At 25.0% G+C, this 16,591-nt stretch overlaps 1 protein-coding gene and 1 long non-coding RNA gene across 4 annotated transcripts; one reads left to right on the plus strand and one right to left on the minus strand.

Moving 5' to 3' along the window:
- Nucleotides 1–1,028: 1,028 nt before the first annotated feature.
- On the minus strand, nt 1,029–5,123 carry LOC145829482 (uncharacterized). 3 transcript variants are annotated; one of them, XR_014369559.1, is made up of 3 exons: nt 4,772–5,123; nt 4,583–4,711; nt 1,029–1,741 (listed from the first exon to the last, which is right to left on the minus strand). XR_014369559.1 is itself a non-coding variant. In XM_082937285.1 (3 exons), the coding sequence occupies exons 1-3, from the start codon at nt 4,848–4,850 to the stop codon at nt 1,579–1,581; spliced, it is 360 nt and encodes a 119-aa protein (XP_082793411.1). In that variant the 5' UTR covers nt 4,851–5,123; the 3' UTR covers nt 1,029–1,578. The 3 variants fall into 3 exon arrangements, 2 of the variants coding, with proteins under 2 accessions (XP_082793411.1, XP_082793412.1); XM_082937285.1 differs by having other exon boundaries at nt 4,594–4,711; XM_082937286.1 differs by lacking the exon at nt 1,029–1,741 and adding an exon at nt 1,824–3,360 and having other exon boundaries at nt 4,594–4,711.
- Nucleotides 5,124–10,295: 5,172 nt separating this feature from the next.
- On the plus strand, nt 10,296–13,029 carry LOC145829894 (uncharacterized). The gene is made up of 2 exons (XR_014369590.1): nt 10,296–10,456; nt 12,207–13,029. It is a non-coding gene; the product is annotated as an uncharacterized LOC145829894 (long non-coding RNA).
- Nucleotides 13,030–16,591: the final 3,562 nt, after the last annotated feature.

The raw sequence follows: 16,591 nt of genomic DNA on the forward strand, positions 1-16,591 counted from the left end.
AGTTACTAATCATAGCATTTGATGTGGCTTGTATTTTAAACCTAATGTTTGTTCTTAAAAAAAATCAAACAATTTTATGTGCTTATAAAAAAAATATAACTAAAAGTCAAGTTTTTGATTGTTGTAAATTCAAAATGCTACCTGAGCACTTATAGTTTTAACAATTATATGAGCTATTGCTTATATCTATGTTGTATAAAGTAGGATAAGCACTTATTTCAATATATTTTTTTTGTCTTTAAAAGTATTTATTTACTTATAAGTTTTTTATTTTTTGATATATGTACATACTCTTTATTTATGTTAATTATACGCATGTTGTTCAAATGCTTGTTGTTTTTTTTTAATTCTGTTTTTGTGCTTTAAATTAAATGTGGAAACTGTATAGTTATAGATCAGCTAATTCAATTGAAGTTTTTTTTACTAAAACTTAACAAAATAATTAATGAATTGCAAAGTACAATCATTGTAGCGTATATTTGCTTTAAACGTATTTATCACTATTATTAAACCTTTTTAAAGTCATGTTAAGTATCATATTGAGATTTTCTTTTGTTACTTATACAATTAAGAAAACAACTTATCAAAGATGAAGCTATTTTTTCCTTACCAACAAAACCGAAAGTAAAACTAAAGCTATTGTACAACAGTTTATTTAAAGTTTTGTATCTAAAAAGCTCAGCTATCAACTTCTAAAACATTAAGGATTAAAGTTTTTAGCTATAATTAATTTGTGTTGACTTTTAATTACGCTTAAGTTTAGAATTTAAGTAGAAAAATTGAATAAGTCATAATTTTTAAGATTTTATAAAATTGAACAGTGAATAAAATGAAACTGTTTAAATAACAGTTATTAACGGTGTTTTCTAAAAAAGACCCGAGTAAAATAAAATAATATTTTTTTTTTCAGAACAAAATTTTTTGTTCATTGTTGGTATAAGTACTTCAAAAAATTTTTTGGGTAAAACTGAACATAGATTACGTACCATAAATCTTTTTTTAGTATTATAAACTTTATTTAGTATTTTATTTTATTTTACAACATTAGTATTATAAACTTTTTAAAGAATACTATATTTTTTTGATATACTTACAAATTAAAGCAAATTTTTAGATTTAACTTTACCTTTAAAATTAAACTTTGTTGACTTACTAAGCACAAACTGTACCAACATCTTCACACACAAAAAAAGACACTAATTTTAAGTTTTACTTAAATAATTTTTATAAGAAGTTGATGAATCTAAAAAATCATTAAATACTTGAATTTTTTTTTGATTCTGAAACGATTATAAAAAAGTTTAGTTCAAAAATTAACCATCAGTCGTTTATTTTTTAAAAGTTAAACCGAACTTTTATAATGAAGATTAAAAAAAAAATAGGTTGATACAACTGTATCTATGAAAATTATAAAATACTTGGTGAGTCAAACTGAAAACAAAAGTATACGTTTTAAGAATGTTTGCATGCACAGAGTTATTTTATATAAAAAATATTCATATTTTGAAAATTAAAAATTAAACAAAAAAATATTTTCAACATAAAGATTTTACCCCAAAAAAGTTATTTAGAACGATTTCACTTAATGAACATGTAAGCAAAGAAGTAACCAACGGAACACCCTGACAACGAGCTTATTATAACGTAAGTATTCAGCGTCATCACTGACATCATAAGAATATAGGAACAAATTAGCTGCAATCCGTACATAAAAGCATCCACAATTTGCTTGCTTCCACTTCTGGGTGATAAAAAAACTGAACTTTATTTTTAACATTAATCAACTTTTATTTATTGCATAAGAATTGATCTGCTACTACTAACTTCTCACTAGGGGTAAGCAACACACATAAAATAATTAAACATTTATATTATTTAATTTGTTATCAAAAGTTAAAAGTAATATAACAATAAAAAAATATTATTAGAGTAAGTATAAAGTATTTTAAGCTAATCTATTTTATAAACAATCTCAAAGTAAAAAATTAAGTAACTAATTTTAAATATTCACAATGCTGTTTACTAAAAGTATAAATTCAAGTATACTATTTGTGTTTGCGTAAGCTTCATGCTTGGAATCAGTTTTTATTTAGTCATTTAAACTTAAAAACAAAGTTATATAAAAGGTTTGATGGGATACTTTTCTGATATTCAACTAACTGTTAGAGCTTAAAAAAACAGAAACTTAAATTTTTGATAAATCTGAAACCAAGTATAAAACAAAACACAAAAAGCGCTTCACAAAGTTGAGTAAACAGAATTTAAAAATAAATGTTTAGCGAATAAATTTTTATAAAATTAATTTCAATTACATATCTATAGAGTAGTAGACAGAAATAAAAAAAATCATCATTTTAAAATCATATAGAATTAAAATACGACATTGCAAATACAAAAAAGTGTTAAACGTTTACAAAAACTTAAATATTTAAAAGATAACTAAAAACCTAAAATAAGAATCGGCAGTATTTTCTAGTTAACACAAGCATTTTGTTTTGTATGCCGTTAATGTGTATACAAAGTCAAGCGACTCAGCTTTACTAAGTAAACTAATTTTTGAGAGAAAAAAAGCTAGCTATGAGGCCCACTCACAAGTTAAAAGAAAATGTATCAAGTTTTAACGTATTTTAATCATACTAAGAAGCGAGTCGTGGTCCGAGTCATACCCGTGGGCTTAAATGCTGAAATTCTTGACTTAACATAAACATATAAGTTCCTTTTGTTTCAGAATTTTTCATTAAAAGTACAGTTTTTTTTGTAAAAAATTCTCCCACGTTCCTAAAACTTGTTATTGTATTTTATAATAGATTTTTCAGTAATGTTTATCGTTGATGATGGAAGAGTAAGTTCTGATGCTTTATTCTTAAAAAATCTTAATAAGTTTAATTTTGATGAGTTTTGTACTACAAAAAATTGATGAAAACTTTTTTTTTAATAACCAATAAAAAATCAGCCTAACAAATTAATAGAAAAAAACATTATAAAACAGTAATTCTTATAAAAATTTACGAAAAATACCATTGAATTAAACATAGACCACAACAAAAAGTTCTTTTTATTCAAATCCGGTGATGAAAAAAGACATATCTTTATACTCCAAAATAAGAAAAAACTACCATTGCTCATTGTTAGCTTAAAAATCATTTTAATACTTTGAAGTAAATACATGTGGCATCCTTCATCGCCAGAATTTCATCCGATCATTTTTTGGTGTGGTGTTGTTGAAGTCTAATGATCTTTGTTGTTGCTCATCCAAATATTGATGCTTTAAAGACACCTCTTCTGAAGAAATGAGCCAATTTATTTCGTAGAAACAGCATGCCGACTTCCGTTGGTAATTTTAGAGAAGGATTTAAACTCCTAATAAAAAAAAAGAACTTCTAATAAAAAAAACAGTTTATACTTTCTCTTAGTCTCCTAAGTTATAATTTTTAGTAATCTTAATTTATGTTTTGTATTTTTCCAAATAGTTGTATTTACACTAGTCCAAGAATTATTGGCCTACCCTGTATAGTAACCAATGCCAAAGAAATTTCTAATAATGAAAAAAGTAATGTGAACATTAAAAGCATCAAAATTTATGCAGTATTATAATATAGACAAATCTAAAGGAACTTGTTTCTATAACTGGTTTATAGCTCAATTCTAGTAGAGTATTCGTATATGTATAAACTCACCGTGGACAATTAACTACCTTTTAATCTAACATTTTTTAAAGTATTACAAATACCTACGTGTTAGAAAAAGTTACTTATGCGAAACAAATTAACTTTTTATCACGCAACATATTTGGCAAACAACTATGATTTTAGAATACCTAAAATAGCTAAAACTTTTATTTTTTACTTTTTTTTGACTTAGATTTAGAGTTAGTCTTTAAAAGGTTCATAAAGTTCGAAAAAATGGTTATGTTTTTATCTATTTTATAGTTATAAAAGCTTTTTAATGTTCTGTTTTCGTTAATAAAAACCATTAACTACATTTTTCAGTGCTTATTTTCAATTAAGGCCTGGAAATTTGTAGAGTTACACGTATTAATTTTATTTTATACATAAAAAAACTAAAAACTATAATCTAATGTGAACAAACAACTAACGGTTGTGTTTGCACTTAAAATGTTTTCAACATATTTTTAAATTAATTTTTTCAAATTAAATTATCCTTAGTTTGAGTAAAAGCCTTTTTTAAATAAAAATACTGCTATATATAGCAAACATTGAACAGTTTTGATCATTATTTAAATATACCTAACTTCAATAATATTTATAAAAATAAAATAATGTAATCTTAAACAACAACTTTGTCTTAAGTTTTAGTGATCTGAAGTTTAATTTTTACTTGATTAGTATAACATTAGTTACATACCAAAACGTTTTTTATACTAAAAACTAAGTTTAATTTTATTTCGTTACGTTTTCCTTCTTTTATTTTTTTAAAGTTAATAAACAGTTTCTAAAAATGTTATCTTTTGTTGTACAAGTCAAAGTTTTCGTCGTTTATAAGTTTCAAATTTTAAAAACAAGTTTTAAATTTTTTTTTATAAAACATAAGAAAATACTTTAATTTAACAAAATAAACCAACTTAGACACTACCTCTTTTTTCTATACATAAATTTCTTAAAAATTGACTTTTCAAGATTGTATTGTACAGACTTTAGGAGCTCATGAAATAGTCCAACCAAGAAAATACCAATGCAACTCCAAAACAAAACTGTAAATTAAAAAAAGAAATCAAAACAAAAAATTTAAAACCCTTGTTTTTTTGACTTACCTGTATAATTGCATACTGAATAAAAGATAAGCGCGAAAGGCTTAAACTGGACATTTGTGACATTGTTACTATTATCCATTTTTATAACTGCTTCAAAAGTACAATGTTTGAGTTTTTCACTTTACAAACACTGTCTCGACATGAGTTGTTTGCTGAGGATACAAACCACAAAAGGTTAAGCAATAAAGATAGTATGCTCGCCAAACGAGGTTGCTTCAAAATGCACGCTTTTGTTGTAGCGTAACTTTTTTTGTAATAAATCTTTTTAGAAAAGATCACGTTATTTTAATCTACAAGCAAAATTTTTGTACAAAAGAAGTCTTTTTTTGCATTGAGCTTAAAAGTCGAGTTTTAAAACATCATTAGTAGTGAGTTTTGTTTTTAATGTTCAATTTTGTTTAAGGTACTGTGAATTTGTATAAATTAATATTTTTTTGGCTTCTATCGAAATAAAACCGGCTTCAGTCATATAAATAGAATAAAAGAAAAAAAAGAATAAAGTACTAGTTTTGAGTAAAGTTTTCTTAATTAGCTTATTCTTATAGTTCAAGAAATTATTTTTATTGTCTAAGCTAAAATTACAGTTTTAATATATCAGAAAAACGAAGGTATCTGGTAAAAAAATATTTTGTTTAAACAATCGAAAAACTGGTTATAAACCTTTTTTTTTTGTTTGTCATTATTTTATGATTAAGGTTCAGATACAGATCTATAAAACTAAGTATCTTTCTGTAAAAAATAGATAAAAATTATAGTATTGTACTTATTTCATAGAAATTATTAAAACACTGCCAATTTTTCATAACGTTTAATTTTTTGTCTTACTTTGTAAATAGTTTTTAATCTAACTTATCTAAAAATTACTTCATGTATTGCAACTGATAAGTTGAATTCAGTAAATTGTCCTAGTCACTTCTAGTAAACAAATTTGTTCAAAACCGATTTAAGTTATGAGAAAAAATAAATAAAATAAACTTTTCATCTTCTTTGTTATTACTTTATACGTTAATTATTCTGTTTGAAAAGGTTTTTAAATTCAGGTTCGTAAAAGTATCTATGCTTGTCTGTCAAGTTTAAAATAAAAAAGAAAATCTAAAACTAGTTTTTAAAAACATTTTTAACATTTTTTATAAAACTGAAGTTTTTTTACATCATAATATACAAAAACTAGTACATTTAGTATAGAAGAAAATATACTAAATATTTAGTATTTCTTAAATGAGTTTGATTCTTGTTTCAACTACTCTAGTTACGAGAAAAATTATAAACCAATTACCGTGCAAATTCATACAAAACTTATCAGACCCAAAAGCTTTAAAGTTAATGCTTCATTGGGCTAAAACAAAATAAAATCATACAGGCAAAAGTAGGCGGTTTAGCTTTGTAATTATCATAGCTGTGCATTCTTGGAAACCTTGTGTATCATACAAAAATTTGCAGTAAATCAACGACTATTTTGTTTTGGTTTAAAATTACATAAATTAGTGATACGTTGTTGGTATAAATTCAACCAACTGTTTTTTAAAAGTAATAAACATGAATAAAAACAATTACAATGAGTAAATTTTTTAAATCAAAATAAGTCACATTAGTTTTTTTAGTTTATAAAAATAAAAAGACTTTGCTTTGATGTAATTTTTTTTCTGATGATGTTGAATGTCCTGTTAAATTTCTTTTAATCAATTTAATTTACTAAAAATATTTATGAAAAAACAAAGTATTAAGAAAGTTGATTGCAAAAAAATAAACAAAAAACTTTATTTGAAGCAAATGTGCGTAAAGTTCTCAAGAAAAAAGTTGTTTAAGACAGCTATAAGTAAAAAGGTCATATATAACTCTAAACTTACAATTTATAATTAAATCGTTTCTTAATAATTTTTTGTAATAATCAAACATAACAATTCAAATTAAAAAAGTAAGTTAACTTTGGCAAATGAAATGTAATTTATAAAACGATAGACAAACATAAATTAAAAAAGTAAGTTAACTTTGGCAAATGAAATATAATTTATAAAACGATAGACAAACATAAATTCAAAAATCAAGTTAGTAACAAGTTCTAAAAAAAATTTGTAGTCAGATGTATCATCCTTCACCGAATTAAAAATAATTACTCAATGCAACAGAAAACATAAAAAAATTCAGAATACGCTTGCAGCACAAAAATGAGACATGTTTTTAGGTTTTTTTTGATTAATGAAACTTATCTGAGATGATTCTTTACAAAATCGGATAACATCTAAGTAAACTGTTTAAGTGCAAAGGCATGTTTGTTTTTTAATTAACACAAGTTGAAAAACGTTCAACTTTTGAAATTTAGTTACAAATTAGACAAAGGGTTGATCATGCAAATTCGATCATCAGACCACAAGCTTTCGGTAGACTAGACCGGTTTCGTCCTTTTTAGGACTCATCAGCTCTGCAGACTTTCGCCGATGTATTTGTTGATTTACTTAATTCAGACTGATGAGTCCTAATAAGGATGAAACCGGGGTCTCAGTCTACTGAAAGCTTGTGGTCTGATGATCGAATTGGCATGATAAACTTTTTGTTAAACTTGAACTTGTCTCACGGCAAACAAAAGTCCAGGCTTCCTCTGCAGACTTTCGCCGATGTTTTTGTTGGTTATAAATTAGAGAAATTAAAACTAATTAAATACCAAAGTATAAAGCTATGTAGCAAAAAGCCACTATGACTCGTAATTGTAGTTTGTACTGATTGTTTAACTTGAACAGCAACATGTACACTATTTCAGATGCTTGGTATTCATATTTGACAATTAACAAAAAAAATCAGTTTTTGAAATGATTGTTGTTATTTATATGCTAGTAACGTTATACAGCAATAGTTTCTAAAAAATATGTAGAAATAAATAGCTATTAAAAGACCTTTAGTCTATAAAAAAAAGCTTACTAGTCATAGTTTAATGCTAATACTTTAATACTTAAAAAGAAATATTTTAAAATGTGCACAGTAGGTCTTCAATTATTTCAAAAGATGTGCACACTAAGCTATTGGGAAATATATTCTGTGCACACTAGACTAAAAAATTATGTAATTATTATTTAATAATACCGTTTTTTATGGTTTGAGGGCCTTAGTGTAAAAATAATGGTTAAAAAACTGTTTTTATAAGTTATTAATATATTTTTCCCATAGAAATAGACAAAACAAGCGTCATCTAAAAAGATTTTTTTTGACTAAATTTTCTGTGCAAAGTAAAAAAAATTCTATGCAGGCTTTGACGACCACTGCTTTAATACATAAAAAATTGATCTATTACGTAAAAACTGACATGATGTTTTATTTATAATTATGAGAACTAGCAATCATAATTGAGCATTAACATATACTAAAGTACTCTATATTTATTTTTATTTCTTTAAACAAAATTAAGCACATACTGAGAAAATTTACAGATATTATTAAGTACAGTATGATTTATTGTTTTTGGTTTATACTGTGTTTATTCTTATTTATATATGTAGAAATGAGATACATGTTTTTTTTTCACTGCATTTCTATGACTTCTCCCTTTTTATGATATAATGGAACTTTATATTGCATTTTTCGTGGTTGTTCTTGTAAAAAGATTAACAAGAAAAATGTGAACGTACATGATCGTAAAAATTGAAATCTAGTGGGAGGAGACGGTGTGGTGCCCATGGTAGACTATGGGTTCCATAGTCAATAGTGGTAGAAATGGGTATAAAAAAGAGTGCATACCAATTTTTTCTTTTAAAATAGTTTTTGATTTGAGTTAATTTTAATAATGATACTTAAAAAAAAAAAATAATAAAAATAATAATGATTAATAATATTATTGATATTTTGATCATAAGTTTCTTTTTTATTGTTTTAATTAAAGCTGCTTAAAAATAGTTATAAAATAAATGGTGTGAGGCTCGATGACCGAAAGGTCTTTCTCCACACCAATCCATTGACCATAGTTGTGAGCGTTCACATTTTTCTTTCTTTATACTGATAACAAAAAAAAATATTGTATTTAATAACTAAACCATGTACGTTGTTTGAACTCAATGGGTAATTTTTACTTTGATTATAGTTTTCATATTTGAATAATTTTTTTTATAGGCAACAATAACTTGCCTGAACTTTTAGAGTTTATTTAACAATTTTAGCTAAAAATTGTTTCATATTTTTAACAGAACTTTTAAGTATCCAAACATCCAATAAGTTTCTATAGTATTATTATATGTAAATACAGTGCCGTTATTTTTAAAATAGATCATAGCTAACATAAATGTTCTTTTCAGCCTTTTTGTGAATGTTTTCAAAAGTGATTTGTTGTTAGAAAATTTGTCAACAAGTGTCTAAAATTAATGACAGAGAAGTTATATTGTCATATAAAGTATAATATAGCATAAAGTAGTTTTTTTGTCTATCGAAACTTTAAAAGACTTTTATAATATTGTAAAGTTTTTCCAATATAATATATTTTGCTTTACAAAAAATTCTTTTCATATAACTGTTATAATAAGAGTTCATTACTTGGTTGTGACCAATGATTCTTATAAGAAATATATTATACGTCACAATCCAAGTTTGTAAGTGATTTAAAAACTTTATCTTAAACAAATTACTAGTGTTTCTACAATCAATTAACTGCAGTAGAACTTTTTTTAATTTCATGGATATAATTGCTAGCTAACAAAATTAGAACTAGTACCAAATTTAAAAGTTAAGTAAGTAAACGTGCTGTTAAAACGCTAAAAATAGATCCTTTATGATGCATTTCTAAACAAATTTATAGTGCTTTAACTGATTTTAAAGTAAAGTTGTGCATAACATGATAAAACTAGCTTTTAGTTGATAAAAATTGTAAAAAAAAAGACATTTATATATACTTTCATAATTAACAAAATATTTTCAAAGGTGCACAGTATCACAAAAAAGTTTTTATAAGTAGTGCAAGTATTTGAAATAGATATTTTTTTTCTCTTAAAAAGTAATTAGTAATATTTTTCTTTTATGTATTAAATTGTTTATTCAAGTAAGTTTGAATAGTTACAAAGCATCTAAATAGCAGTTTTTGTATATATTTGCAAATGTTTCTTACAATATAGACCTAGAGTTTTTCACAAAATTTTTCTATGAAAAGTTTTTTTAAATTTCAGAGCTACTAGTTTATAGCTATCTTTCTTAAAGATACAAAAATATAATATTTAAATTTTGTATTAAAATATTAAATTCTACCGCTGAAAAATTTTATGGGCAAAAATTTTGTATGAGTATTGAGTAAAGATAATAAAGTAAAAATAATCTTTGTATTTAAACGTACATTATATAAGAGAAATAAAATGTTACTTAAATTTGTTAATATTATCTTACTTGAGGTTAGCATTTATTCTATGAAAAAGTTAGTTTTCTATAATTTTAAACCCTACGCTTAAAAAAGTTAAGAATTTTTCAGCTACAACAATAATTTTGGCACCAACAGCATAAAAGTAAGAAAAATGATTTTATATCATCTACTTTTAAAGAATACACTTTACTTAGATTTTGAAAACATACGTTTCTAAATCAAATGGCGTCAGATATTACTACAAGCTCGAGTCCAGTAACGGAGTTCGCGTTTAATGGAATCCAAACCAAAGATTATTTTCCCATAGCTGTGACGTCGATTGGTTACATCATATTTGTTGCATACATAGTTTATCTGAGGTAAGCTTTGATAAAGTATATTTTACGTTTGCAAACAACTAGTGTAAAACAAAAAGTTACAAAATAAATTTAGACTTTTGATTAAAATATGTTTAGCTTAGCTGGTCGTAAGTTGCCCACCTCTAGTGTGAAATCTAATGCTTAATAAATCTTGTATGAATTGGTCTTTTATAAGAACGGCATTCTTAGCACTTTTTTCTCTGTTTTTTTTTTGTTAAACATTTTGTTACTTTATTAATTATCATACTATACTTTAGTTTTAAACTTAAGATTATTAATTTATATAGTTTATTACTGTTATATATTAATATGTTTTTAATACTGTAAAATTTATTTACCTTAACAATAGATATCATATTGCAGACGACCTACTATGTGTAAGTACTTTTTAATTATAAGGAAATATATCAATAGTAAACACTAAATATTTTTTTTAATTTGTTTTAGATAAATTTAAACACGTTTAAAACAAATTCGAATGAGGATATTTGAGTACGTATTTTAATGTTATGGAAATATAAGTAGAAATTTTTATTTCTTCATATAACTAATTTTAGTTGTTAAAAACCGACTTTTTGTAACTCTAATTTGGAAGGTGCTATTTAAATACTTCAGTAAATTAAGTTAATTTAGATTAATTTGTTCGAGAGAGTTTCTAAAAGTTTTTAAACAAAAACTCAATGCTGTATAAATATTTCTATAAAGTAAGTGAAATTCAAAAACTTTTTATTTATAAATTTTTTTATCTTCTTGGGAAAAGTTATTTTAAGTAAATCCCTAAATTATTGTATAATCAAACAATACTTTGTATTACATTTTAATAAACTATTTTAAGTTCTCTAAGATTCCAAGCCTTTTTTAGTCTTTAAATTAACAGAAAAAAACATATTATCATCTATTCTTTGAAGTTTTTTTTTTCTGAACTTAATAAAACTGTGCTGGTTATAATAGTACAGAAAAAAAGTCGCTAGTTTTTATACAAATTAGCTACATTGCAATTAGATTTTGTTATATTCAAATGAATTTGTTTTGTTAAGTTCTAATAGTAGCAAACATTATCAAGAATTAACATTTTTGAATATTTATTTTCTTTAATAAGATTTTTTTTTAAAGAAAGTGTTTCAGTTTCTGCTTTCAGGAACATTAAGCTTGTAAATAAAATAAACAATTTTTATTCAAAAGTCTAAAAAGTATTTTTTAACTTAAGAACTTTTAGATATCAAAAAATGTTTCAAGTTTTATTAATATTTTTAGGTTGATTTTATCACTTTAATTAATACATTTTTCATATTAAAAACTACATCACGTATTTTATTATTAAGGTGTTTTCACACCCTCAACTGTATATACAGTTTTGAAAGTATTTTTCAAAGTCCTTGGTATAAATCGGTTATCTTGGAAACTCCTTAGTTATCTATTGCAGTATTTTCACACTAACTTTTCACATGTTTTTTTTTTGATAACTGTATATACATGACAAATAAATTTAGTTATTTCAATCTAAAAATTAACAATAAATAGTTTTTTTTACTAAATGGAACACAAAAACACCATTAAAACGTACTTTTTACTGAATAAGCATAATAAATTGAGCAACTTTTTAAGAAAACTGCAAAAAAAAGTTCCAAGTATGAACAAAATCATAAAAGATTATAATAGTGCTTGATAAGTCTACATTACCGACTAAAAATGGTTAAAACATAAACATTTAGCAGTTTAATAACAATTGTGTTTTTTTAAACAATTTTAGGTTAGAGAAAAGAAATAAAAAAGAGAATGCAGATGAAGGGAAGTCGTGTGCAGTTGTTATTGAAAATAAAAAAGCAACAACACAACAAATTGAAACCGCTGGAACTTCTTCAAATGTTTGCTAATTTTTGTAAATGACAAAATTTATAGTCAAAAACGAGACAAAACGCTATGATTTTTTTATGTTTTAAATTTGTAAGTTAAATTAAATGTAACTTAAATGCTACAACTTTGTGTCTTTTGCTTCTCGTTTTTTTTTTTTTGAATTATTTTGACAAGTAGGTATTCGGTTGTATATCTTAAGACAACTTTAAATGACAAATTTTGTTGTATTTCACTTAATTACACTGTTCATTTTTCAAGATTTTAATTATTCTTCAACATTTTTTTTTTTTTTTGATAAATATTTTGATCTTCTAAAAGATTTTAGTATGTTTTAAACTCAAAGAATAAATTGTTTTCGTAACTTGTGATTGGCAGTAAAACTCAAAAAAACAATTCTCAAATTTAAAAAATTGATTTTTTATACTTTAAATGTTATTTTTTACTTCTTTTCTAAAGCTTGATGTAAGATCAACTCATGTATTTCTTTTTTTTATAATAACGTTAAAAATATTAAAAAATTCAAGTACCTTTGTGCATTTACTGTTAGCCTTGTTGTAACTCTAAATCAGGGGTCGGCAGGCAGTTGGTGCTCGCGGGCCAAATTTAAAGTTTCCAAAATTTTCGCGGGCCGCAGTTTTAGTTATAGTGACATTTAAATAGTTTTATGGTTTTAGTTTTAGTCACACTAGAGAAAACTTTACTTTTATTCACTTTATTATTTCAAATGACTTTTACCTACACATAGAATGTCTATTTAAATTATAAACATCTATTGAAAAAAAGTTTAAATTGATTAGTATACTTAAGTCTTAATAAACTATGTACTTTCTCAAACACTGAACAACTTAAGCTTAATATTTTCATGATTTTACTTACAACCTATCTCTCTATAAAAACCGAGCTTGAAAAACATTTACGAGTCACTTTTATACATTTTTAATATTATGAGCCAGTTTTTCTTATTTCTAAAGTTATTAACTTTTTAAAATAATTTTTTGCGTCTTAAGTAGCTTGCACTCATTATTAATATTATATTAATTATGATATTATAATATTAAATATTATTATATAAAACAAATAATAATATTAAAAATGACAAATATTTAAAAATTGGTTTGAGTTAAGCTTATATATAAAAAAAAAAATTTAAAAAAAAAAAAAAAAAAAATCAAGAATTATATTAATGTAAGACAACGTTTAATTTTAAAACTATCAAATTATAGTCTAAAAACAATACAATTAAACCATAGCATACAGTGGGGTATTGATATCTAATGGATTTAAAGAGATAAAAACATTTACAGAGTTAGAAGTTATGGAGTAGTATATACATATTATTAAGCACACAGTTCTAATAATAAATTAATAATGTAATAATGTTCAAAATAAAACCAGGTAGTAAGCATTAAAAAATTTTATGAAAGCATTGTTGTTGTTATTGTTAACACAGTTGTATTATGATGACAAAGTATAAAATGGCGTTTTGTGAAAAATTTTAGATAAGCGAAAAATAGAATGAAGGTTAGATTTCAGATGTTAAATTTAAAAATAAGATAAAAATTGGATATATTTAGTTGAGAGATAATCAAAGAGAGAATAAACTACTAATAAATCAACTCAAAAAAAAAAAAAATAAAAAAATATATATATATATATAATAATAATAATATATATACTAATTCTCCAATAATTATGATTTACAACTGGAAATGGGTATATTATAATGTATGCACAATTTATCTTATACCTTAATAGAATATATTTAACTAATCAACAGACTTGAAAAAATAAAAATAAGATAGTTTTAACAGTTTAAGACTGAGGATGGGAATAATATTATAATATATGCACAAATAATAAAATATTTTAATAAAATTGATACCTATGTGAGATATAAATTATAAATATTCATTTAAGTAATGTGGGCATTGGGTTATCAGTTCGTTTCTCTTGTTTAAGGCTTTTCTTTTGTCTGCTAGGGCTATATGGAGTCTTTCTAGGTTACATAAAGTGCACATGTTAGTATGGTTTGTGTTAGATTTTACTGATTCTACTATTTTCCATTCAATTGAGTATTTTATTTGGTTACTGTATAGATCCCATAGGTGATTTGCAAGTTGGGTACAATTTTTGGGTTTGTTTTTAAAAGATTTTGGGAAAGAGGTTTTGTGTTCATTATATCTAGACTTAAATGTTCTTTTGGTTGAACCAATATAAATTTTATGGTCATTTGCGGATGTGGAGACTTTAGCTTGATATATTACATTACTTAGGCAACACTTGTTATCAACAGGGCAGTTTGTTTTTATTCTACAATTACAAAGTTTTTTGTTTTTATCTGATTTTTTTGTGAGTTTTTTGTTGTGGGAATTTATAAGGGCCATAATATTTGGGGTGCAGCAGTATGATATTTTTATAGAATTTCTGTTGATTATTTTGTGATAGATGGTGTCTTTCTTAAAATGTTTATCTACTAAATCCAGGAAAAGTTTGCCAATTTTAGTCTTTACAGATTTACAAAAGGGGGGATTGTAATAAATGCAATTTCTTTTTCTAATTTTGTTAATGTTTGTACTATTAAATTGTTTGTAGGTTAAATTATATTTAAAATTACTTTTATTTAATGCGTTTTGGTAAAAGCCCTTGATATTATTAAAAACTTCTTCATTTTTAGATAGTTTGCATAATCTTTTTTCAATCATTTTTGGTATATTGTTACGTATATTTTTAGGGTGGTTGGAATTGTTGTTGATGTAGCTAGTTTTGGAATTAGGTTTACGGTAGGGACTGTAGGTGTTTAGGGATAGGTCCAGGGAGACGTCAAGAAATTCTGTGCCAGTGTTGCCAATATCTATTGTAATTTCAAAACCTATTGAAGACATTTTTTTTATAAGGGACTTTTTAATTTTTTCAAGTGTGGTTCCAGAGGATTGTTTTATAATTGCAAGACCATCATCTCTATATAAGCCTATATTTGATGGGCCTGTGATTGGGGATATTTCGCTTAGGATGTATAAGCCTATTAAATCGCAGACCTCGGCGCCCTGGAATGAACCCATAGCTATATCAAAGTTATTGTCATTTGTTTTTTTGGTCCAGATTCTGTTGTCATAAAATATAATGGTTTGGCAAGTGTGCATAAGGGTGTCTATTTCTTGTTTGTTGAAGGTTGTGTATTTTTCTGCAAATTTAATAGCTTTGGTGAGGTGTTCTTTTTTTATTGAAGGATAAAAATTTTTTATATCAAAATTAATGAAGCATTTATGGGATTTATCATTGAAATTATTGAACCACTTTATAACTTCTTCAGAATTTAACCATTGGGTAAGATTTGATTTTGATCTTATTTTGTCGATGTGGGTTTGTAAATTTATTTTAGCAATTTTACCAAGAAAAGATTTTGATGGGTTGATTGTTCTGCAACTAATGTTATGGGGGAAATTAGGTTTGTGGTCCTTGACAGTTATGAATGCTTCAGCTTTGAGAAAAATAAATTTGCAGAAAAATACACAACCTTCAACAAACAAGAAATAGACACCCTTATGCACACTTGCCAAACCATTATATTTTATGACAACAGAATCTGGACCAAAAAAACAAATGACAATAACTTTGATATAGCTATGGGTTCATTCCAGGGCGCCGAGGTCTGCGATTTAATAGGCTTATACATCCTAAGCGAAATATCCCCAATCACAGGCCCATCAAATATAGGCTTATATAGAGATGATGGTCTTGCAATTATAAAACAATCCTCTGGAACCACACTTGAAAAAATTAAAAAGTCCCTTATAAAAAAAATGTCTTCAATAGGTTTTGAAATTACAATAGATATTGGCAACACTGGCACAGAATTTCTTGACGTCTCCCTGGACCTATCCCTAAACACCTACAGTCCCTACCGTAAACCTAATTCCAAAACTAGCTACATCAACAACAATTCCAACCACCCTAAAAATATACGTAACAATATACCAAAAATGATTGAAAAAAGATTATGCAAACTATCTAAAAATGAAGAAGTTTTTAATAATATCAAGGGCTTTTACCAAAACGCATTAAATAAAAGTAATTTTAAATATAATTTAACCTACAAACAATTTAATAGTACAAACATTAACAAAATTAGAAAAAGAAATTGCATTTATTACAATCCCCCCTTTTGTAAATCTGTAAAGACTAAAATTGGCAAACTTTTCCTGGATTTAGTAGATAAACATTTTAAGAAAGACACCATCTATCACAAAATAATCAACAGAAATTCTATAAAAATATCATACT

Source organism: Thalia democratica, chromosome 2 (genome assembly GCF_965202585.1).
Source record: "Thalia democratica chromosome 2, ktThaDemo2.hap1.1, whole genome shotgun sequence".
Classification (NCBI taxonomy): domain Eukaryota; kingdom Metazoa; phylum Chordata; class Thaliacea; order Salpida; family Salpidae; genus Thalia; species Thalia democratica.

Excerpts from the sequence above, each read along its gene's own strand:
- LOC145829482 (XM_082937285.1), bottom strand. The coding sequence starts at position 4,850 with ATGGATAATAGTAACAATGTCACAAATGTCCAGTTTAAGCCTTTCGCG. Across the intron at positions 4,712-4,771 it reads TTCAGTATGCAATTATACAG|TTTTGTTTTGGAGTTGCATT; the intron begins GTAAGTCAAAAA and ends TTTAATTTACAG. Across the intron at positions 1,742-4,593 it reads TTTATGTATAGAAAAAAGAG|AAGTGGAAGCAAGCAAATTG; the intron begins GTAGTGTCTAAG and ends TTTATCACCCAG.